The sequence below is a fragment of the Plasmodium cynomolgi genome, chromosome 8 (genome assembly GCF_000321355.1).
Source record: "Plasmodium cynomolgi strain B DNA, chromosome 8, whole genome shotgun sequence".
Classification (NCBI taxonomy): domain Eukaryota; phylum Apicomplexa; class Aconoidasida; order Haemosporida; family Plasmodiidae; genus Plasmodium; species Plasmodium cynomolgi.
Genome location: NC_020401.1, coordinates 249,734 through 271,538, shown reverse-complemented (window position 1 = coordinate 271,538; position 21,805 = coordinate 249,734). Strand labels below are relative to the sequence as shown.

Here is a 21,805-nt window from a genome sequence, read left to right as displayed (position 1 = left end):
TTTTTTTCTTTTTCACCAAATTGGAAGGCACTCTTTTATGTATGTGCATTTGCCCTTGTGACATTGTACACATATAATATGTGCACATGTACATAAATAGGAGAGGTGTATGATATGGCCACACTTTTGGACCCTTTTTGTGCAAATCAAAAAAGCTTTGTCGTCCCCCCTTTTTTAACACACGAAATTAGGTAGCGGTGAAACGGCGCACCACGTATTCCTAGTGTATGTCATTATCAAGTTCCACCTTGTATAGCTTTGTTCGGCTCTGTACAGTGCCGTTTGAGAAGGCAAAAAAAATTTGCTTATTTTTTATAGAAAATTAGCTAATTTGCTTTCTTTCTTTTTTTTTTCTCCCCTTTGTGACCCTTTTTTTTTGGGAGGGGTATCCAAAAGTTGAAGAGCGCAGAGAGGTGGCGCAGTTTTGCTCAAGTGGGGGCTTGAACATAAGAAGTGTGCACACGGAGTGGGACTGTACGTACAGGGGTGTGAATCGGCACGTGCTTAACTCGGCATGTACGTACAGGGGTGTTAATCGGCACGCATTAACTCGGCATGTACGTACACTGTACACATCGCAGGGTACACCGTGTGGTAATGTCCTCCTTTTATCGCGCCTACAAGGAGAGAAAAGTGCGAGGGGAGTAAAGACGCACAGTTGTGAAGTACTCATTTGTGAAGTACTCATCTGTGAAGTACTCATCTGTGAAGTACTCATCTGTGAAGTACTCGTTTGTGCACGTGCATACGTAACACACGACGTATTTTCCTGTTCCTACTTTGGTGTGGTGAGTACGTAGGTACACCTGAGCTAGTACCCGCGTGAGCACTAGAGATAAATCCCCCAGAAGAAAGAGGATAATACGTGCGCATGCAGTCATATATGTACCTACGAGGAGCTTTTCCCCCCCCTCTCCTGATACACATAACCCGCGGAGGATCCCAACTTGCCGCTGTGCAAAAGGGAGACACCGCCATACGAGTGAACCATGGATAACACATTCGACTACAACCAAATAGATGTGGACGATTTTGACGACTTTTACAATTTCTGTACCTTAAAGGAGAAGGAGAAAAAAAAAAATGGGAAAAAGATTTCGGAGCAGTTTTTCGAGAGGGATGTGAAAAATGGAGAAAACGGGACAGACGACGGAGACGGAGAAGACAGCACGGATAACTCCTCAGTAGACACCACGACCATGTATAAAGAAGGAAGTAAGAAAAGTAGGTCTACTGGAAAAAATAGCAAACTTGCACGAGGGGCTCGCAACACTTCACATGAGAAGAGACTGGATGATGTGCACAGAGAGGAAGAGGACCGCCTGATAGAGGGGAGAGCTGTCGGCTTGGAACACAGATACGCATATGTAGATGATGGTTATCACGATACCGGTGGTGAGATCGACCTAGAGGATGAAAGTTTGGCAGAGGAGCGCATTGCTAATTACGACAAGGGTGACGGATGGAATAACTTGGGATGCAAAAAAAAAAAAAACCAAACAGTGGGATGGAAAGAGCCTAGGCTTCAATAATCCACACAGTAGCAATAACGAAAAGGTGCATTCCCTCCAGGAGAGAAACAGCTGTGGGGACCGCACTTCCAACAGGTATGTTAGCATATCGAGCGAGGACTACGAACAGGATAAAAAAAAAATGTACGAAGATTACAATGCCAGGAGGAAGTACCCAAGGGAGGGAAGCCAGTACTCGAACAGCAACTGTGACAGTTACAGCTGTAGTGTTGACATGACATGCGTCAGTAAGGGAAATAAAGAAAAGCCCAAATATTTTAGATGTCGTTACTGTGAAATGGATTCTGTGGATAGTGTGGTTCAGTGCAACACCTGCAGTCGATGGTTCTGCAATGGGTCCTATGGCACGTGTGGTAGCCATATTGTTACGCATCTGGTGAGATCCAAGCACAAGGAAATTAAACTGCATAAGAAAAGCCTACTGGGGGAAACCATCTTAGAGTGCTACAACTGTGGGTGCAAAAATGTGTTTCTGTTGGGCTTTCTACCCACCCCCGAGGAGGGAGTCGTCGTCATTATATGCAGGGACCCTTGCTTAGCCAGGTGCATATCGCTGAGTGGGAAGGATCAGGGGAGGGGCGAAATGGAGCAAGAGGAGGTGAACCAAAATGGGGGGAAGCCAAATGGGGGGAAGCCAATCGAGGAGAAGCCAACCGGGGGGAAGCCAAATGGGAAGGGAAACGCCGCTGACCTGAAGGACCCCCCGGAGAGAGAGACTAGGAAGGAAAAAAAGAAAGCCCTCCCGTACGAAGATTTCCACGCGGAAGAGGAGCCAATTGGCACGGATGAAGATGACGTTGCCAGCACGAAGGAAGACACGGACATGGTAAAGAACAAGGGCTATCTAAGCAGCGACGATTTTGGCTACATGAGTGAGCAGGAGAAGGGGAGCGACGGGGAAGGAAGTTCCATTGGGGCGTTTGCGGCGAAGAAGAAGAGTCAAAGCGGAAAGGAAAAAACGGAGGAGGATGTGATCCAGAAGGAGGACGTGATCCAGAAGGAGGATGTGATCCCTAAGGAGGATGCGAACCCGAAGGAGGACTCTGAGGCTGTAAGCAGCTATTGCGCAAGTGTAGGAAACAATTTAAAGGAACTGATAAAGATGAAAGATTGGGATTTGAATAAATGGCAACCAGTGATTGAAGACAGGTGTCTACTAGAATGGCTAGTAAACATCCCCACAGCGGAAGAAGCAGAAAGAAAGGGGAAAAGAACCACATCGTATAATGTAAATAAGTTAGAAGAGCTATGGAAAAATAAAAAAGATGTATATATAGATGAGCTAGATGCAGAGATCCTAAATGATGAACCCGTTAAGGTAGAGCTAAGGTATAAAGACGCATACCATTATCAGTCCATCTTTGCACCATTAATTCAGTTGGAGGCAGATTATGATAAATCCATAAAGGAGGGTCAGAAGCAAGCTAATGTAACAGTCCGTTGGGATATAGGATTGAATAAAAAAAGGTATGCCCACTTTATTTACGTGAAGGAGGAAAGTGAACTAAGGTTAGTAGCAGGAGATGAATTAAAATTGTCATATACATACCCAGACGGAACGATATGGAGTTGCGAAGGACATATTTCTAGGATTCACAACACGGAGGAAATAGCCTTAGAATTAAGAACCTCTAGTACGGCTAATGGGCCATGGGTAAATAACATAACGACAGGGTACACAGTCGAGTTTGTTTGGAAAAGTACAGCATATGATCGAATGCAGTTAGCTTTAAATGAATTTGCACAAGACTCCTACTCAGTTAGTGGGTATTTGTATCATAAACTACTAGGACATGAAGTCACAGAGGAGTCACTAAATTATTACAAAACGGCATTGAGCAATCAGGTGCATGGGAAGAGAACTCAACGTATTGTAAATTATTCTGCCCCTAACTTAGCTGCACTTAATCACTCACAAATTGATGCTATAAAGAAAAGCTTGGTTTCTCCCTTGTCTCTAATTCAAGGACCACCAGGCACAGGAAAAACGTTAACCTGTGCTACTCTGGTGTATCATTTGTCCAAAACGAAGATGGGAAAAGTATTAGTCACTGCCCCGAGTAACGTTGCTGTAGATCAGCTTTCTGTAAGGATACACAAAACTGGACTAAAGGTAGTACGTCTATGTGCCAAGAGTAGAGAGTACGTACCCAGCATAGCAGATTATTTATACCTCCATAATCAAATGAAATTACTAAAATCAGATATAGGAGAAGAACTGAACAAGTTGCTTGAATTGAAGGAAGAAGTTGGAGAGTTATCACAAAAGGATGAAAGGAGATTAAAAAAATTAATTTTTTTTGCAGAATATAAAATATTGCTAGAGGCAGATGTGATATGTACTACCTGTGTTGGTGCTATGGATAAACGATTGAAACGTTTCCGATTTAGTCAAGTGTTAGTTGATGAAGCGACACAGTCAACAGAGCCGGAGTGTTTAGTACCCCTCGTGACAGGAGCCAAACAGATTGTACTGGTTGGAGACCACTGCCAATTAGGTCCCATAATAGTTTGTAAAAAGGCAGCCAATGCAGGGTTGGGAAAGAGTCTATTCGAACGATTAGTTATGTTAGGCATTACGCCCTTTAGGTTAGAAGTCCAATATCGTATGCATCCAGCATTAAGTGAATTCCCATCATACGTCTTCTATGATGGTTGTCTCCAAAATGGGATAACTTTGAAGGAGAGAGAATATCCACTAAAGGATTTCCCATGGCCGAATCCAAAATGTCCTATGTTTTTTTACAACTCTACGGGGTTGGAAGAAATGTCTGCTTCTGGGACGAGCTACTTAAACAGAGCAGAAGCATCCAATATGGAGAAGCTAGTGAGGACTCTCATAAATTGTGGCTTGAAGCCAACCCAAATAGGGGTGATAACACCATACGAAGGACAAAGAGCTTACATAACTTCCCTTTTTCAGAAAAACATTTCATATCAACATTCCACAGAAATAGAAGTAGCATCTGTAGATGCATTTCAAGGAAGGGAAAAAGACTTCATCCTTCTCTCCTGTGTTCGATCGAACAAGAAATTAGGAATCGGCTTTTTAAATGACCCAAGGAGGTTAAATGTAGCATTGACGAGGGCCAAGTATGGATTAATCATATGTGGTAATGCGAAGGTACTGTCCAGACATCACGTTATGATAAAAAGATCTTATAACTCGAATGAGACGATCACGAATGTGAACTCCGTGTGGATTAATCTCCTCAGTCAGTTTAAGAAGAAGGACTTAATCGTGGAGGGGTGCTTATCCAATTTGAAGCCGATGAACATTCATATACCGACCCCGACCAAGCAGCCGTCGAGGTACATCAACTTTAGTTACTTCCTGCCCAACGAGAGGCCCCTCCGGGGTGGCGCATTTTCCGGAAAGAGCCGAAGCAGGAGCAGGAGCAGGAGCAGAAGCGGTGGGAGTGATAGAAGCGGGAGAAGTGGCAGAAGCGGGAGAAGTGGCAGAAGCGGGAGAAGTGAACGGAGCGATGGAAGCCACCCTGGCAGTGACGACTGTAAGACCCAAAACAGCAGCTCGTTTATGCGCATGAATATGTCGAACCTTAGCTACTGCAGTGACGAGGTCATGAACAAGGACTTCCTCAGTTATATGCATCAAAGGCAGGGTGGAGGAGGGAAGCAGGTAGTAAAATCTTACATAAACAATTTGAGTCAGCACTCCCAATTCAATGACTACTCTGTCGTTAATAAAAACTACCCAAGTGACAGGTTCCCCAGTTATGAGCACGCCCCTTCTCTTTCGAATAGCACGAACAAGTATGCCAGCCAAAATTTGATATGCTACAATAACAGCAGTGTGAGTTTGGATCGGAATCGTTTAGCCAACAATTTGTTGGATTCCAGTTTTAGAGAAAACTTCGGCGGCAGCTTCGTGAGGAACTCAGATATGTTTCCGTACCTGTTTCACTATGGCCATAACAGGGACTCCTCCAGTCTGCACAACGGGCAGGGCGCGCACGGATCGTACGAATCGCACGGATCACACAGATCGCACGGATCGCACGGATTGCACGAATCGCACGGATTGCACGGATTGCACGGATCGCACGAATCGCACAGATTGCACACTGGGAAAAATGCACATGGGTCACATAATCCGCGTAAGCCGCGCAGTACTGGCGCCCACCACGGGGAGATTAAACAGAACCGCGTCAACACAGCAGAACTAAGGAGATATCGAAATAGAAATGTATGAAAACAAATTTTCACATAATGATCAGTTCGGGTGAGGTAGGCATATTATATTTTTATAGGACAGATGAGGGAGCCACATTTGCCAGCTCATATGATGGGCGTTTTTTTTTTTTTTTTTTGTGATTTTCCCATGGATAAGGATCGCGCCCCCCTCCCCCTTTATCTGCCAATCGAGGCATGAGAATGACAAGCGTAACCGGACAGAAGGAGAGAGGCGGAGGAGGAGGCGGCGGGTGGACCATACTGTTGGAGGATGACCTAAGGAGAAAATAACCACATACATAAGCGAATTTGTTTAGGTAGTTTCCAATTAGGACGAATCGCACCTGTTTATGTGTGTAGTGTGACCATGTGAAGGAAGGGTAAACATCCCAAGTGCGCAAAATCGGGTTAAATAGAAGCAGACCAAAGCGAAGCAGCAGTGGAAAATGAACTCCCCATCGCTGCACCGTGTATCCCAACAAGTTGAGCAAAAAAGTGAACCGAGTGGGAAAGCAAACTGACAAATGGAAGGAGTGATATATTTGCTATCCATAGAATCCCTTTTTTTGGAATCTTTGATTTTCGAAATACCGCGTAGTCACCTTACAGAGGAAAACTTCCAAATTGAGGTGATGCACATTTCGGGGTGATTGAACTCCATGGGGGATGGCTACCAAAAAGAGGACCCCCCTTGCATGCACCGGGTTTAACTTTCAAGAGGGGGGGCTACCTACACATGGGCTGTGTACCGAACGATGGGACTTACACGCGAGATGAAGGTAAACATATCTTTACGTACATTTAGAGGGCGAACGTTCGAGCGAAAATATCGAGAGGCTCCTTAACAAAACAGGTCTTTCGTGTGCCCCACCTGTGGAGGAATATGACTTAAAAAATTACAACAGTTTTACGGTCAGGGAATTCCTTTGTATTTTTAAAAAAAAGGCCCACCAGCACGTGTCCTTTCGCGCAGTTGCTTTTGCCTGTCTACCCAGGGCACACATATACATGCGTGTGTGTGGAGGGCATTAAGCGGGCGAACTGTGTCAAGGAGGAGATCACACCCTTGTGGCCGCCCTACACCGTGTGCGCACATTATGAACGCGGCGCTTCTACCCGTTTTGTAATTTTTCGTTGGAAGATGGACCACACAAGATCATCCTCATCGTTAATGCGTGTCGTAAGTTTTTTTTTTTTTTCCCCAGAGCGCTGTCTGTGCAGGTGGAGAAGCGGCATATATGTATTTATACACACTGTGCGCACACGCTTTATGTAATGTACAAGCTTAAGTGCACCTGTAGTTACGGCCTTGGCTGGAGCTCTTCCTTCCCATAGGACCTATACCACTCCTTGTTCAGTGCAATTCCTTGTGAACAACTCAACTGTGCGAGACGCGCGCGACAGGAATGAATAAAGTTGCATGTACATGGAGGGCAAAACTTCGAGGTGCTAACTCCAAATGAAGGAAAAAAAAAAAAAAAACGTACAAAATGGGTTGCACGCGGATAAGGTGAAGGACAAAGATAGCTCGACATGTGCGGCATGCTTTTGATGTTATTTTTTTCATTTCATCTGTAAATTATTGGGGCTCCTCGCCAAATTACACATCCTGTTCACAAGCTTCGCCACATCGCTAGTTTGCCACTTTTCCATTTCGCGACTGAGTCCCAATTTGTGACCCGCGTCATGAATTTCCCCCTCTGGAAGTGACCCATTTTTGCGGCACTCGGCTTTCCCACATTTACTTAAAGGTCAACAAATTGTGCGCGTGTGGTGGGAAGTTTGCCCAGCCGCTAAAAAGTGTGTCATTTTGAAGGAAGACGCAGAGTAAGGGTGAAGCCTATTGGGGGGACTTCAAAATGGGACAAAAAAAAATAAAAAATAAGAGATAAAAAGTATAAAATAAAGAATAAAAGATAAAGAATATAAAATAAAGAATAAAAAATAAAGGATAAAAAACGCTAGCACCCTCTTGACAGTGAACGGATAGGCTAATCCTCCATGATTAAAAGTAAGCATAAGATGAGGAAACGAATGGGGGGGGGGGTCCCGCACGGGGGGGGCACACTTCCATATGAGCTGTCTATTCCCGCGTGTGCAGCTGCTCTGAGAGGGGACCCCACCAACATCCCAACCTGCAAAAGTGGCCAACCCGCAAATGTAGCCAACCTGCAAAAGTGGCCAACCCGCAAAAGTAGCCAACCTGCAAAAGTGCCATCCTGCGAGTGTGCAAACTTTCTGTCCAATCAGCCTCCCCCCTTCACTTCTGCCTCTCCCCTCCACTTCTGCCTCCCGCCTTGACTTCTTCCCCCCCTTTCACTTCTTCCCCCCCCCTTCACTTCTTCCTCCCGCACCCGTGTCCAAAGTTAGCGAGAAATTGAAGAAACAGTTCCTAACCTTTGAGGAGGGGAAAGACCTCGTCACGAGCACCCTCAAAACAGGGAGGGGACTTGAAATTTTGAACAAGGCGATCAGCGAAAAAAATTTGCTACGAAATGCTTTTCGAAAAATAAAAATTATTAACAAAAAAGAAGATGAAGAAAAACGAAGCGTCTGCAACGGGATATGCATCGTACAAAGGGAAATTAAATCCCCAATTGCAAAAGCGCTTAACGAATTTTATCGCGAGGTTAAAACGAATGCACATTTCAAGCGTAACAAAGTGCGAGTTAAATTTTTTACAGCCTTTAAAAAGATATATGGGCTATTCAAAATTGAGACAGCGTGCAAATTGTACGTTCGGAAGTTATTAAAGCGATTTTTGGTCAAACGATGTGTTGATTGTCCTGGTAGGAACGGTAGGAACACAAAGGGAGGAAACAAATTTTTGACATGCGAAGGGGGAGACCACTGCCTGCAGTATATTACCAGTTGTGACACCTCCAAAGCGTACACATACTTTAAACATACGCGTGGCATTTTTAAAAAAAAAATTCCCCCCAAATGCACACATGGTAAGAACAACGTAGGTGTAATTTCGCCAAGCGATATTCACCTTGTGGAAGATGAGGCCGTCACAAAGGATTCTCCTTCAAAGGACTTCCCTCCAAAGGACTTCCCTCCAAAGGACTCCCCTCCAAAGGAGCTCCCTCCAAAGGACTCCCCTCCAAAGGACTTCCCCCCAAAGGAGTCTTCTTCAAATGTCTACACCCTTCTCCCCCTGACGCCGTACTATTACCAAAATTTACCCTCCATAAGGCTGTCTCTTGATTGAAGCGTTTTTTTTTTTTTTTTTTTTGGAGGGGGCAAAAGAATGGGAAACCTTTTCCTTTTGTTCCCACGCATGTGTACATGTATGTAGGTAGCCAACGAAGCGTCTGTTTGTGTATACCTCCCAAATGAGGCACCTCCTCTCCACGCAACAGGAGTTGAATACATATGTGAAATCTGACAAAGGGAGTGTTTCTCCGACAGGACAAATTAAATCGTTTTCGTTGAATTTCTTCCTTTGTGTGTATTCGTTCCGATTTGGACAAGCGAATGCACACTTGGAAATCAACAACATTGTTTAGGCAATCACTTGCCCTCACTAACTCGCGGGTGTACCGATTTGATAGCACCCTAACCCCGTAGTGCTGCCCAATCTCTTGCCGTCCAAGTTGAACCATTTGGTAATCACACGGGGGGAGCGCAAAAAATGAGCAGAACAATGGACCATGGGGATATTTTTCCGAAACGGTAGGGCAGTCACCTTTACCCCTTTACATACACGATCACCTAGGCACACACACTAACACATATGCAGTCATGTCATGGTAGAAATGAGAATGCCAAATGGTTATGTTGTCATTGCCTTGTGGGGGGGGAGGGGAAACACTAAAGGTGTGTGAAATGATCCCAGAATAGTGGTTATACAGTACTTTTTTTTTTTTTGTTCAGTAATGTCTGTGCTTTGAAAAATACACTCGCCCTGAATGATAAATGCGCGAAGTGGGGTGGAATGGGTGACATGATAATTGTAGCATGTGTTTTTCTTGCGAGAGGGCAAATAATCCAGTAGTACGTACTTATGCATGCACATGGAAACGCTTCTAATTGACTTGGCCTGTACATAAAGGGAACCTCCCTGTGGGCATATATAAATCAGAACAATGGCACACCCTATTCAAATCCCCCTTCCATCATCCCCTCCTTAACAGATTCCAAAAGGGGGTTAAATCCCTCGTTGGGATCCTCCTCAAAAATTTTGTCTTCAATTTGTATTACGCATTGGACAAAATTAAAGAGAACGATGGCATAAAAAGAGATGACAGTGAAGGTTCTAAAATGAATTGCAGAAGAAAGTTGGACAAGTCCATGAAGAATATTGAGAAGTGCATTAACTTGTGTCTAGTAGTTTTGAAAACGTTACAGGGAGATGAACATTTTTTTGCTCAGTATGTGCTGGAGAACTACTGTTCAATTAATTTAAGTCATAATGATAAAAGGAAGGAGGGGAAGAAAAAAAAAAACAACAACAAATTCGATGACGCCCTTTTGATGTACCACTCGTATAGCAATTCACAGCCGTCGAGATGGAAAAATAAACCGAAGGGGGAGATTAACGGAGTATGTCTAAATGCAGGGGAAACGGGGGAGCACAGCATGTTCATAGGAGATAGGGAAGTCAACTCTTATGTTAACAAAATTGCAACGATAGATTCGTACATAGACAAACATAAGATGTACTCCAAAGGGGACTTCATTTGTGAACTAAATAATTTTTTTAATGCGTTTTATTTGAAGAAGGGACCTTCAAATGGGGACCATGCCAGGTTTGGCGTGGCCCAAAAGGGAGAAGAAAACGCGGAAGTGAAAGCGGAAGTAAAAGCGGAAGTAAAAGAGGAAGAAAAAAACATAATCGATGACGACTGCGTAACGAATAATTTATTCTCAGAGTACTTTAACAGCTGCAGAAGGAACAACAAAATGGTGAATACGCTAATAAAAGAGGTGAATTTACAGAGCTTACGAAATTTCCATCGCGTTTTATACAAAAATATTAATTTTATCCGAATGTTTAACGCGCGAAATGATACCAAGCATGAAATGGATGCCCTGCAGCTGTCTACTCTTTTTTGAGCTTTGACATTCTTTTAGCTCAGCAGCTGTGCGGTCATGCGCGGTGGAAGTGGGGGAAACGGATCCTTTAATTCGTTGTTACTCCACTCGTTTTCCCATTTTTACGTACCACGAGCACGTGTGTCGAAAAATCACTTGTTGGTATTTTTGCTTGGCGATCACGTCAATTTGTAGGATGCTTACCCAATTGTGGTTTATGTTTCGTCCCCTTCGCGACTTCTATCCTTGCCTTCCTCATTTCGATTGAACCTTTTCCGCGTTTGCTTCTTATTTTTCGTTGAACTTCCGCACAGTTGTTAACGAGCGGAAAGAAACTACATCATGGCCACTGTGCTCAGCATTTTCATCCCCAATTAGGCACATATAACGGTTTACACATTTTTGTAGGAAGACGCTTTTGTTTCCTTTTTTACGAGCAAACACTATAATTAGCAAAATGCATGAACGTTCAGGCAAAAAATCAACATTGTCGGATTATGAGCTTCAGCTAGCCAAAGCGGAAATGGTTTGTACAGCCGAAATGGCTATTTTTTTTTTTTTTTCTGTTCATACTACAATTGGCTGCTTTAATTCCACAACTGTTTGCAAATTTCACCTTTAAGATGATGACCAAACTGGAAAAGCTGGAAATTGAGTCTTATGGCGAATTGGTAAAATGGGGCATTTTGGGGTAGGTTCAAATGTGGACAAAAAAAAGGGGAAAAACACGAAAAATAAGAAAAACAAAGAGGGGCAGAAACACAAAAAAAAAAATGCAAATAACCTGGTAATACCACGACCAGGTGCAAGCGCAACACCTTACACATTTTTGTGGAAAAAAATTTCACCACTTTTTTCTTTACCACAGAAAAAGGCTAAATGTGGATATGCATTGGAAAATCATCAAGGAAATGTAGAGAGCGACTTCTTTGCAGAGTTTTCCAAAATGGGGAGAGGCACCAAAAGAAAATGGAGGTCTTTCCTCATGGCGAAATAAAGTTGAACATCTCGAACGGATGCATTATCTGTGAGGCCCCGATGGACACCAAGGCTTGTATGAATTTTTTTTATTTTTTAACCCTGCGTTATTTTCTTTATATATGTGTGCACCATTCTTCACCAACGCAAGCTCACTTAAAGAGAGTAATTTTGCCGGGCTTCTCCCGCATCAACTGCATGGCCAGTTTTTGCCCCACGATACGTTCCAACTCGTAAGTATGATATTTTGTATAATAACAAATGGAGGACGAATTTGAGGATGGGACTAAATTTTTAATCATTTCATAGTACATAAATGGAAATTTGGGAGGGGAAAAAAAAATGACGTGGTTGGCCCCCCTGAAGGTACATCTCTCGTAAAATACCAAACGACCAGTAACCAGTAAGATGTTTATTCTTCCAAATTTAAACAGCTTTTGAATTTTTCCAATTTTTTTTTCATTTGTATATTCGTTCACTCCTTTAAAAGAAATGTCATTTTTTTTTAAAATTTCGTATATGCGAAGGTATTCAATGTAGGTGGGTAAAAAAATGAGGAGCTGCTTAATATTTGTGAGGATGTCAATTACGTTTGTGGAGAAAAACTGTATGATGCTCTCCTCTATTTGGAGAATGTGCGAGCACTCAATTTTTCTGAAATACTGATTTGTGTGGAAGTGGTTTCTTACGCTTAGCAAGATCGTTTTGCAGGGGAGACTTGGGTCATCCACGTTGAGGAGCTGTCCACTGCCCCCGTCAGTCCGTTGCCCATTTTTCTCATCGCCCAGCTGCCCACCTTTCTCATCGCCCAGCTGCCCACCTTTCTCATCGCCCAGCTGCCCATCTTTCTCATCGCCCAGCTGCCCATCTTTCTCATCGCCCATCTGCCCATCTTTCTCATCGCCCATCTGCCCATTTTCCCTATCCCCCTCCACGTCTCCCCCCTTCATGAACAGTTTCACGAAGCCCCTGTAATTGGTCGCCGCCTGAATTAGCGAAATGAACGTTGTGTCCAGAATGCTGGCGGTAATTATCGTTTGTCTGTAGTTCTTCACGTACCCGTTTATCACATACTTGGGGATTCGATTTATGTTGGCACTTCCCCATCTCAGCAAAGGTTTGTTCACAAAATTTAGCACATTTTTTAGCGTCAAAATATTTTGCATTAAAATGATATCTGCCTGGTCGATGATTAAAATTTCGATCGAAGAGAGAAAGTCGTATTCGTACAGTTTTTTTTTTTTTCGTTTTTTCTTTTTTTCGGATTTCCTTCTTTGGTTCGGTTGCTCCTTTTCCCCTTGTGTGATGTACCCTTTTCCTCATACCCCCATTCGTCTCGATCGGAAGAGTCCTCACTTTCCAGCCCGACATTATCCTCTCCCTCTCCATGGCTCTCCTTAATGATGACATCCAATCCAAGTGGGGAAGATATTAAAATATCGCTGTCATAGAATGGGCTATACAGGTGTAGTTTCTTCTCATCATCCAGCAACTTAATTCCTAGCCTGAAACAGTCATCATTATTTCCTCTGTACAAATTTATATAATCAATCGGTTTTCTCTTTTTTTGGAATATATCTCTGATGGATTTTTTCTCTTCAGCAGTTACATCATATTCGTTAATAAATCTGTTTTTATTTTTCACCTCTGTGGGTGTTAACATATGGATGATTAAATCGGTGTACTCCTTTGCAATATGTCTGAATCCACAAAGGATTAAAATTTTTGGCCTTGCAAAACTTTCATCACAGAGTTCTTCCTTCACTTGCACGTTGTCTTTTTCTACTTGTTGTTCCTTTTCCAATTTTTCTATTTTTTTTTTTATGTACTTTTTTCTCTTCCTCCTTTTCTTTAAGTGGGTTAGGATGTGGACTGTATTTAGGAGTCTAACAAAATGGCTGTTAAGGACGTGTTGGTTTGAGTACAGGACATCGACGTACGAGTTGATGTAGTGGAAGTAGCTCTTCAGTTCGTCATGCTGCATGAGATTCACCATGTTTAGCGTTTTTTCTTTGTCCTTATGGGGTCGACCGCTCGTCTTTGCATCGTGGAGAGGGGAGGCATAGAGGTAGTCTTCGATAATACGCTTGTCTCCTTCATTATCGTAATTTTCACCATTTTGCTGAGCGCCCACTCGATCGGGGCCATCGCCGTAGTACTCCTCCAGGTATTTGTAAACAGCCTTGTTGAAGTACGCTAGGGGGTGCTCAAAGGCGGAGAGGTAATTCTGCGCGCGCTGGACTATGGGTTCGTACACGTTGTAGGGGTTCCCTTTGTGCAGAAAGCACTTTGGGGTCGTGTCTAGGACGTTCAGCAGGTAATAGGGCACGTGGTTTTTCTCCCGGTAGCTGGAGAAAAAATGCGGTTTGACTTGGACGTCGCAGAAGAGTTCGCCCTCGGGGTCGACGTGGCTATCGGCGCGGCTATCGGTGCGGCTATCGGTGCGATTATCTACGTGGTTATCGGTGCGGCTATCTACGTGGCTATCGGTGCGGTCGTTAGTGCGCTCCTCAGTCCGCCCCCCGGCATGCCGCTCATCCCTGGAGCGACTAAAAATGTTCGTTTCCAAAAACAAGTTGGACGTCACGTAGGCCTCCTCGATGGTTTCGCTTTTCCTGCCTCGCTCGGCGCCATCCCCTTTCCCCACTTTGCATCCTTTTTTTGCGCAAAATTTCTGCAAAAATTTCTCGTCCACGTTTTGGCAAAAGGTGAAGAAGTAATCCATTTTGTTTTCATGCAATTTGTATGACTCGTTCATGTAATTTTTAAAAATGCATTTGGCTTTATAGGTAGGGCAGTAATTGGGGTGCGGCTGGGTTCCTTCCGGAGCTTCTTCGCTATATGCTTCACTCCTGTTAATGGAGAGGTCATCCGTTTGGTCAGGGCTCTTCCCCTCAGTTGTTTTATGCTTACTTTGGGAAGTCTCCCATTTGGGGGAGATCCTTCTTCCGATCTGTTGGCTCCTCTGATTTTTTACACTTCTTATTAGAAAGGACATATACAAGTCGTCTACATTTTTTGGCACATTTATTTTGGATTCTTTGTTCTGAGGGTTTGAAGTGCCTTCTTTGGCTTCCTCCTTTTTAGGAGAGTTTCCCCGGTTTGCTTCTTCTTCATCGGAGGTGGTCCCTTCGGATGGATGTGCTAAAGCGAGTCTCCCATTTAAATGCTTTTTCCTAATGTGACCACTGGTGTCTCCATTGGTTTCCCTTTCCTGTTGTTCCTTTTTTTTTAAGATTTGCAAAAAGGTTGAATAGGCTGATTTATTTTTCCTTTCCTCTGCATCTATTTCTTTTCCCTTTTCTTGAGTAGGCTCCTCGAGTTCCTTCAGTTTTTTATACTCCTCAAGTATCAAGTAGTTAATTTGTTTTCCATTTTTGTCTCTTTCTTTATTTGCCTCTACACTCTGTTCGTCACTCTTCTTAACTTTAAACGAGTTGAGTTGTTTCAATTTTTTTTTTTTCTTTTTTTACATACTCCAATTCGTACAGCTCGTTCAGCGAGGTGATTTTCCTCTTCCCTCGCCGTGTTCGTTTTCCCATTTTTTTTTGTTAATCACGAGAAAGAAGCGGGAGTGAGTGGTACAGTTACCGATGGAGGGGGGGAGGGAATCCAAAAAGGAGAATGGTTCCTATTCCCGTGAGTAGGACCACGTGTTATGCAAGTAGTACCATCCCGTAGGTTCAACCGTTTGGGGGGGGTTGCCGTGGTGATTCATCACATGATGCGATGACCATGACTGAGGGTGGTACCACGCGCGATGGCCACAAAATGGCTTGTGGAAATTTTGCAGAACGCGGGAAAAAAGAGTAGCAAGAAAAATGGGGAAAAAAATAGCAAAAAGTGGGGAAGAAAATGACGAGACGTTTGAACATAATGCCGCATGAAATGCGAACAAAACGGAACAGAAAAACGACTCGATGAGGTCGTTCGAATCCCCCGTTTTTGCCTTTTTTTTTTTTTTTTTTGTCCCACGTTGCATATATACGCCAGCAAGATGGGGCGAATATTTCCAGCGGAGGAAAAAGCGATACGGTTCCCCAGTTTCGCGGCGGAAAGGGGCATACAACCCCCGCCGCTCGCGCGCAGATTGCAGTTAGCGGGATGCAATTACGAGGCTGTAATTACCAGGCTGTGATTACCAGGCTGTGATTACCAGGCTGCATACCTGTGGAGGCACTCCCGTTGGCAGTTCTACTACTCAGGGGGAACGATCCACATGCCCCTTTGAAACACCCGCTGCCGATGTCGCAGAGCCCAGGGGGTACTCGGAAAAAGGAAAAATTAAAGTAACCAAAAATCAAGCAAGCGCAAAAAATAGGGGCTATATGTTGCTGTAGAGGCTGCATCCCGCACGCCAAGTGAACCAGTTGATCCAAATTATGAAATGGGCGTTCCACCCCCTGCTGGTTGGCCTGATAAGTGTGCCCCTCGCAGAAGCATTCAAGGGAAGCCCTCCGCCCTTCTCCAACCCGTGTGCCGACTTTCGTCCAATTGATCGCCACCACGGATGGTCGTCACCATTTCGCCGAAAGGAAGGACCAAACATATGGAGTAGCCCAAACCTAAAAAGGAAACACAAATATTACCATGCGTACGTAAATAGGGGCAAGGAGCACATGCCTTGGGGGCATACCACAACACGAGCGAGGGTTACAAAAATAGCATTGGGAGCTTCGCAAAAGGGGAACCCGGAGAACCCCGCCAAGTGTAGCACCCCGGGGGGGGATTCCTACATCGAGGAGAAGCGCCCTGCCAATAATCCCTGCATCGAGGAGAAGCACCCTGCCAATGTGCCGAGTCGTGATCGCGAAAAGGTTGCAGAACAAACGGAGGAGGTCTACTTCGTTAGCACCCCGGTGTACTACGCAAATGACAAGCCTCACATAGGACATGCATACTGCAACGTTTTGAGTGACATCATATGCCGCTTCGCCAAATGGGAATGCACAGAGGAAAGAAACCGTGGAAGAAGGGTTATTCTCTTTTCCGGAATGGATGAGCACGGATTAAAAATTGAACGAAAATCTCAGAACCTGAAAATCTCCAGCACGGAGCATGTCAACCATATGAGTAGCTATTACCAAATGATGAACAAAAAATTACATGTACATGTTAATATATTTTATAGGACAACTAGCCAATTTCACAAAAGCTTTGTGCAACAGGTTTGGAAATATTTAGCACAAAATGGCTACATATACAAAGGAGCTTATAGAGGGTACTACGATGTAAATGAAGAAAAGTATCTTAACGAATTTGAGTTAAAAAAAAAAAAAAAAACGACCGCAGTGTTCTGTACATTGAGGAAGAAAATAGCTACTTTTTTAACATTTTAAAATTTAAAAAATTTTTAATTGATTTTTATCAACGTAGTGAAGAGGTTATATACCCCTCCTATCTACAGAAGGAGATGCTCCATTTTGTCAATCACGAACTGAAGGATGTATGCATAAGTAGGTACAACACACAGTGGGGAATCAAAATTCCTGGTGAAGAAAAAGGGACCATCTATGTCTGGTTCGATGCGCTCCTGTCGTATGTATCCTCAGTGTTGTACATGGTGAAGAAGAAGCAACTACGTACGGGAAGTGACTCCTCTGCTATTCATTCCCCACGAGGTGGTGACACATCTCACAGGGAAAAATCGAGTGGGTCTCCACGTTCTCCTCCCTCGCACGAAGTGGAGGGTGACAAAGTGGAGGGTGATGAAGTCGATAACGACGAAATGGAGAGTGACGAAATGGAGAGCGACAAAGCGGATAGCGACAAAGCGGATAGCGACGAACTTGTTTGCTCCTATGAAGATATCTTGAGCATAGTCGGCTTGGAGAATTCCCGCCACAAGGAGAGGGATCCCCGCATGAGTAATCAGGAACCCCCATATGATATGATTCCCACAGATGACACCCTTTCTAGGCTCTTCCAAAAGGCATGGAATCCCCAAGTACAGGTAATAGGAAAGGATATCCTCAAATTCCATGGCGTGCTTTACATCTGCCTGTTGCAAAGTCTTCACTTAAAATTGCCACAAAAAATATTATGTCATGGATTGATAAAAAACGAAAATGTGAAAATGTCCAAAACGATAGGAAATGTAATAAGCCCATTTGAGATTGTACAAAAATATAACTCAGATATTGTTCGATTATACTTCTTTGGCTGTGCTAATATTTTTGAGGACAAAAATTTTAAGAAAGAACACCTTGAATCGTTCCAACTGTTTATGCGAAATAATGTCGGAAATTTAATATACCGAGTTGTGTCCCTCTGTATGGATAATAATTACATGCATATTTTTTTGCAAGATGGGAAAACCGATTTTTTAGAGTCTCCCATTTTGAGTCAATGTTCAGAAATCAAACAGAAGTTATTAACCCTAATTCATAATAGGGAGTTTGCTCTCTTTTTGGAAAATTTAATGACGCTGATAAAACAGGTGAACAAATTTTTCGTCCATCGGGAGCCCTGGAAGTGTATTGATGATTCTGTCCGTTTTAATCGAATAATTTATGAGACCCTGGAGGGTATAAAATTTGTTTCCGTTTTTTTGTATCCCATTATGCCGCAAACCTGTTCGTCTATTTTGCGCAACATTGGCTTGGACGTCTCCCCTGCGAGTGGGGCTTCCTTGGGCATGTTGGCGGAGCCAACGCGCGAGTTCGCCCTGCGCGATTTGATTAAGATTGTGTGAGGGGTAGCACTGAAATGGGGCATTACCAAAATGGGGCGTTACTCGTATGGCACATCCCTCATAAGTTAACCCCCGGACGTGGTTCCAATCGCGCCGCTTTCACGCCACGTTCACGCCACGTTCATGCCACTTACACGCCCCCTCCAACGCGAGGCCTGTTCCTGGAGAGGTACAAGTGCCCGGGGACGCGCGAGTAGTATAGGTAGGGGAACTTTTTCGTGTATGGCCGCGTGGCCCATCTGTTTTTGCCAGAGCTGTTTTTCCTAAACCACGGGTGCTTCTTCGAGAACCATTTTTTGAATTTCATTTTTCGCCCATGCTTTCGCATGTACTGTTCATATTCCAGTGAAGATTCTTTAATGCCATAATTAAAAGTCTTCATGATGGGTCTATCGTACGGAGCCTCAATTTCTCGTTCTTCAAAACTCTCAGGTAGCTTCCTCTTTAAAATAATTCTCCGATAAAACCACGTTCTGTCAGTCTTTAACGAATCGTGAAAAAGTAGTAACTCATCAATGAAATTAACATCGACGTTGCACGACTGAGCTATGTACTTTTTACTCTCCTCGTGAAATATTTTGCAATCATCCGAGTCCAGCTCGTAAGGTAAAAATGAATTCATAACTTCGTACTGCTTCTTTAATTTCTCCAATTGTGGATTCATCTTTTTTTTATATTTATATGTCAAGCCAAAGACGTTGAAATAGTCACACAGGTCTTTTGATTGAAATTTTCGATATGTGAAAATTCCTTCATACTTCATCAAGCATTTTATGTAGTATTCAAAAAACTCCTTTTCCTTTTTTTCGTTTTTGTCACTACTTTGGGGGCTATCCTTTACGTTTGTTTTTTTTTTAAATATATCTATAAAGTGTTGGAATATGCCACTTCCTCCGCTTGCTCCTCCAGTACTGCTGTTTGTCTTTCCCAGTTGGTTTGGTGAGATGCTCTTTCCATAGTTAGTTAACTTTATTTTCGCATTTCTTAAACTTTCCTGGTTGAATGACTGTCCAATTTTGGTCAGCAGGGACGTCCCCCCGTGTCTCCTCTCCACTTTTAGGAAGTGGTAAATTCGCGCGTTGGAGAAGAGGGCCCTCTGCATTGTGGAGCGGTTTATCTTAGGGTGACAGGGGGAAGTCCAGGATGCTATGATGTAGATGGACCACCATACAGGTTTGCCTACGTACGCATGCACGTGCAGGTAAGTATCTCCACAACAGCCGCTCACCAGTGGGGTGCACCTTACTTTGTTTGTGGTACCCACGGAAGGGGGGAGGTTCACTAAGGGATTACCTATACAGGCTTATCTCTATCCGCTTCTTTCTACCCGTTTTGCCCCAATGTAAGGATACCTTTAAATGCTGTCACTCTCCTGTTGACGCCTAGCACGTGGGGCACTGTCATATATCTCCCGTGCAATTTTGCAATTTTTTGCCATTTTGAAAATGGGGAGGTTGGCAGCTGGTACGTGAGCATAAAACGTTGTTCTTGCACACGGGGAGAGCTCAATGCGAAGGAGGGGGGTTTTTTTAAAAAAATTCAAATGTGTGCAGTTTTGGGGGGGAAACAAGCCATACTTGCACAAAACATGCGCAAACGTGGGAACGACAAAAAAAATAAATTAGTACATAAGTAAGTAAATGAATAACTAAATGAATAACTAAATGAATAACTAACTGAATAAGAAAACAGACTGCGAGTTCTTCTAACTCGCAAAACGCGGAAAGGAAATGAATAAATCAGAAGCATGTGACACAAACTGGCACATTCGGCACAGAAGCGTTTCGCAGCAAAAGGGGCAGTTTTTTTATAACTAGCCAAAATTACAGAAAAAAAAAAAAAAAATTAAAAATTAAAAAATTAAAAAAAAAATATGAACCGTTCAGGCAAAAATTGTCACATTGCTGAGAACAAGGGGAACCACAAAAATGAGTAGGGGAGGGGACAAACTCATATAGGTATATTGTTCTTAACGTAGTAAAAAAAACAACTGAATATTAAATACTCTGGAATTAATTTAAAGGTATGCAAGGAAAATCCCCTGTATACATTCGAAATTTTGGTGATAAGTTTTTGTGGCTTCTTCACATTCCAATTTTTACTATACATTAATGTTTGGGGGAAATTCTTTTCATATATGACGTGGTACTGGTACTTCCTTCGTATGGTCTCCAGGGGGTACGTGGCCACTTGTGATATGTACCCGGTGAGTACACCCAGGAAAATGTAGGACAAGACGTTTGGCGTTTTTTTAAACAGTCTTTGATAGTCTTCACTTATGTTTCTATCAGCATATTGTTCTCCCCCCTGTTTGGAATCGCCATCTTTTTGGTGAGAATTGAATTCGATAAAGTACTTGGTAAAAATTTCATTCAGCTTTATTGAGATGAGCAAATAAGGGATAAAGTTTAGTAGGCACAGGCTGTACCCAGCGTACAGGTGTTTAATTTCTGTCGTGTGGGGGGGAAAAAATATTGGGGGAATGAACTGAACATGCGTGGACGAACGTAGTGAGGGCAGCGGTGGGGACGCACCAAATGCAAAAGCATACAAGTATATGCCTACGCGTATAGCTGCCCGTTGCACACAGGAAGTGGGTCATATAAACACGTAGAGCCGTCTTATGTGTGCGCCCCTCCGCAGCTTCTTCCATTCCGCGCTGCTCTTACTTTTTTTTAGAATCAAATCGTATATGAAAAGGAAAATGCCCCTGCTGGTGAGCTTTTTATTCTTAACTGTTTCATGGTTTAGTGCCATGCAATTATGAATGGTGTCCAGCGGGTATGCAATCACAGCTGCCAAGCAACTGGAGGTATATAGGAGGAAGAAGGTTGTTAGGTAGTTCTTTTTGCTGTTTTCTATCGCTAGGTTGTACTTGATCTTATCGTGAAAGAGTAATCTGAAAAAGCTGAAGGAAAGGAAGTTCCATATGCTTGCATGGTACCCCCACCAGAGGGACGTCAGGCCTTGGTTGGCGTATATACCTTGGGTGCGTGGAAGGGAGCGACAGGTGTGCGGCGGTGTAGGCGTGTTGTATGCACGTGAGGCAACGCGTCTGGTGCGGGTACGAAAAAGAACGCAACCGGTAGGGGCACGTAAAGGAGCGCAAACGGTACAGGCACGTAAACGAGAGCGACCGTTGTAGGTACATCTTTTTCCAACCCTACTGTGCGGAGCCCGACTTACCTCTTACTATATTTGAGTACGTAAAGGAGGAGTGGAGCAAAACGTTTCTGAAAAAAAAAGGTTGCGTTTGTCTAATGATTACAATTCGCTCCAAGGGAGAAACGAGAAGCTTAGAAATGAGATTTGATCCTCCATGGGTTAAAAAAGTCGTTATGAATAACTCCTTATATTTAATTTTTTT

General features: G+C 43.5%; 8 protein-coding genes across 8 annotated transcripts; 5 read left to right on the top strand and 3 right to left on the bottom strand.

The window, feature by feature from the left end:
* Window positions 1-989: 989 nt before the first annotated feature.
* On the top strand, window positions 990-5,745 carry PCYB_081480 (regulator of nonsense transcripts; the record flags this gene model as incomplete). Its single annotated transcript, XM_004221886.1, has 2 exons — window positions 990-1,201; window positions 1,545-5,745. 2 exons carry the CDS (start codon window positions 990-992, stop codon window positions 5,743-5,745), a joined length of 4,413 nt encoding a protein of 1,470 aa, XP_004221934.1.
* A 2,347-nt stretch (window positions 5,746-8,092) lies between these two features.
* On the top strand, window positions 8,093-8,680 carry PCYB_081470 (hypothetical protein; the record flags this gene model as incomplete). The annotated part of the gene is made up of 1 exon (XM_004221885.1): window positions 8,093-8,680. A coding segment is annotated over one exon (585 nt), but the record flags the coding sequence as incomplete, so codon positions are not given.
* Window positions 8,681-9,605: 925 nt separating this feature from the next.
* On the top strand, window positions 9,606-10,786 carry PCYB_081460 (hypothetical protein; the record flags this gene model as incomplete). The annotated part of the gene is made up of 2 exons (XM_004221884.1): window positions 9,606-9,656; window positions 9,866-10,786. Coding segments are annotated over 2 exons (969 nt in total), but the record flags the coding sequence as incomplete, so codon positions are not given.
* Window positions 10,787-10,966: 180 nt separating this feature from the next.
* PCYB_081450 (hypothetical protein) lies at window positions 10,967-11,920 on the top strand (the record flags this gene model as incomplete). Its single annotated transcript, XM_004221883.1, has 3 exons — window positions 10,967-11,292; window positions 11,390-11,437; window positions 11,635-11,920. A coding segment is annotated over exon 3 (275 nt), but the record flags the coding sequence as incomplete, so codon positions are not given.
* Window positions 11,897-15,286, bottom strand: PCYB_081440 (hypothetical protein; the record flags this gene model as incomplete). The annotated part of the gene is made up of 3 exons (XM_004221882.1): window positions 11,897-12,921; window positions 13,056-15,162; window positions 15,218-15,286. 3 exons carry the CDS (start codon window positions 15,284-15,286, stop codon window positions 11,897-11,899), a joined length of 3,201 nt encoding a protein of 1,066 aa, XP_004221930.1.
* A 1,077-nt stretch (window positions 15,287-16,363) lies between these two features.
* PCYB_081430 (tRNA ligase putative) lies at window positions 16,364-18,438 on the top strand (the record flags this gene model as incomplete). Its single annotated transcript, XM_004221881.1, has 2 exons — window positions 16,364-17,007; window positions 17,121-18,438. The coding sequence occupies 2 exons, from the start codon at window positions 16,364-16,366 to the stop codon at window positions 18,436-18,438; spliced, it is 1,962 nt and encodes a 653-aa protein (XP_004221929.1).
* Window positions 18,439-18,926: 488 nt separating this feature from the next.
* On the bottom strand, window positions 18,927-19,540 carry PCYB_081420 (hypothetical protein; the record flags this gene model as incomplete). Its single annotated transcript, XM_004221880.1, has 1 exon — window positions 18,927-19,540. A coding segment is annotated over one exon (614 nt), but the record flags the coding sequence as incomplete, so codon positions are not given.
* An 850-nt stretch (window positions 19,541-20,390) lies between these two features.
* Window positions 20,391-21,753, bottom strand: PCYB_081410 (ADP/ATP carrier protein; the record flags this gene model as incomplete). The annotated part of the gene is made up of 3 exons (XM_004221879.1): window positions 20,391-20,888; window positions 21,108-21,422; window positions 21,625-21,753. Coding segments are annotated over 3 exons (939 nt in total), but the record flags the coding sequence as incomplete, so codon positions are not given.
* Window positions 21,754-21,805: the final 52 nt, after the last annotated feature.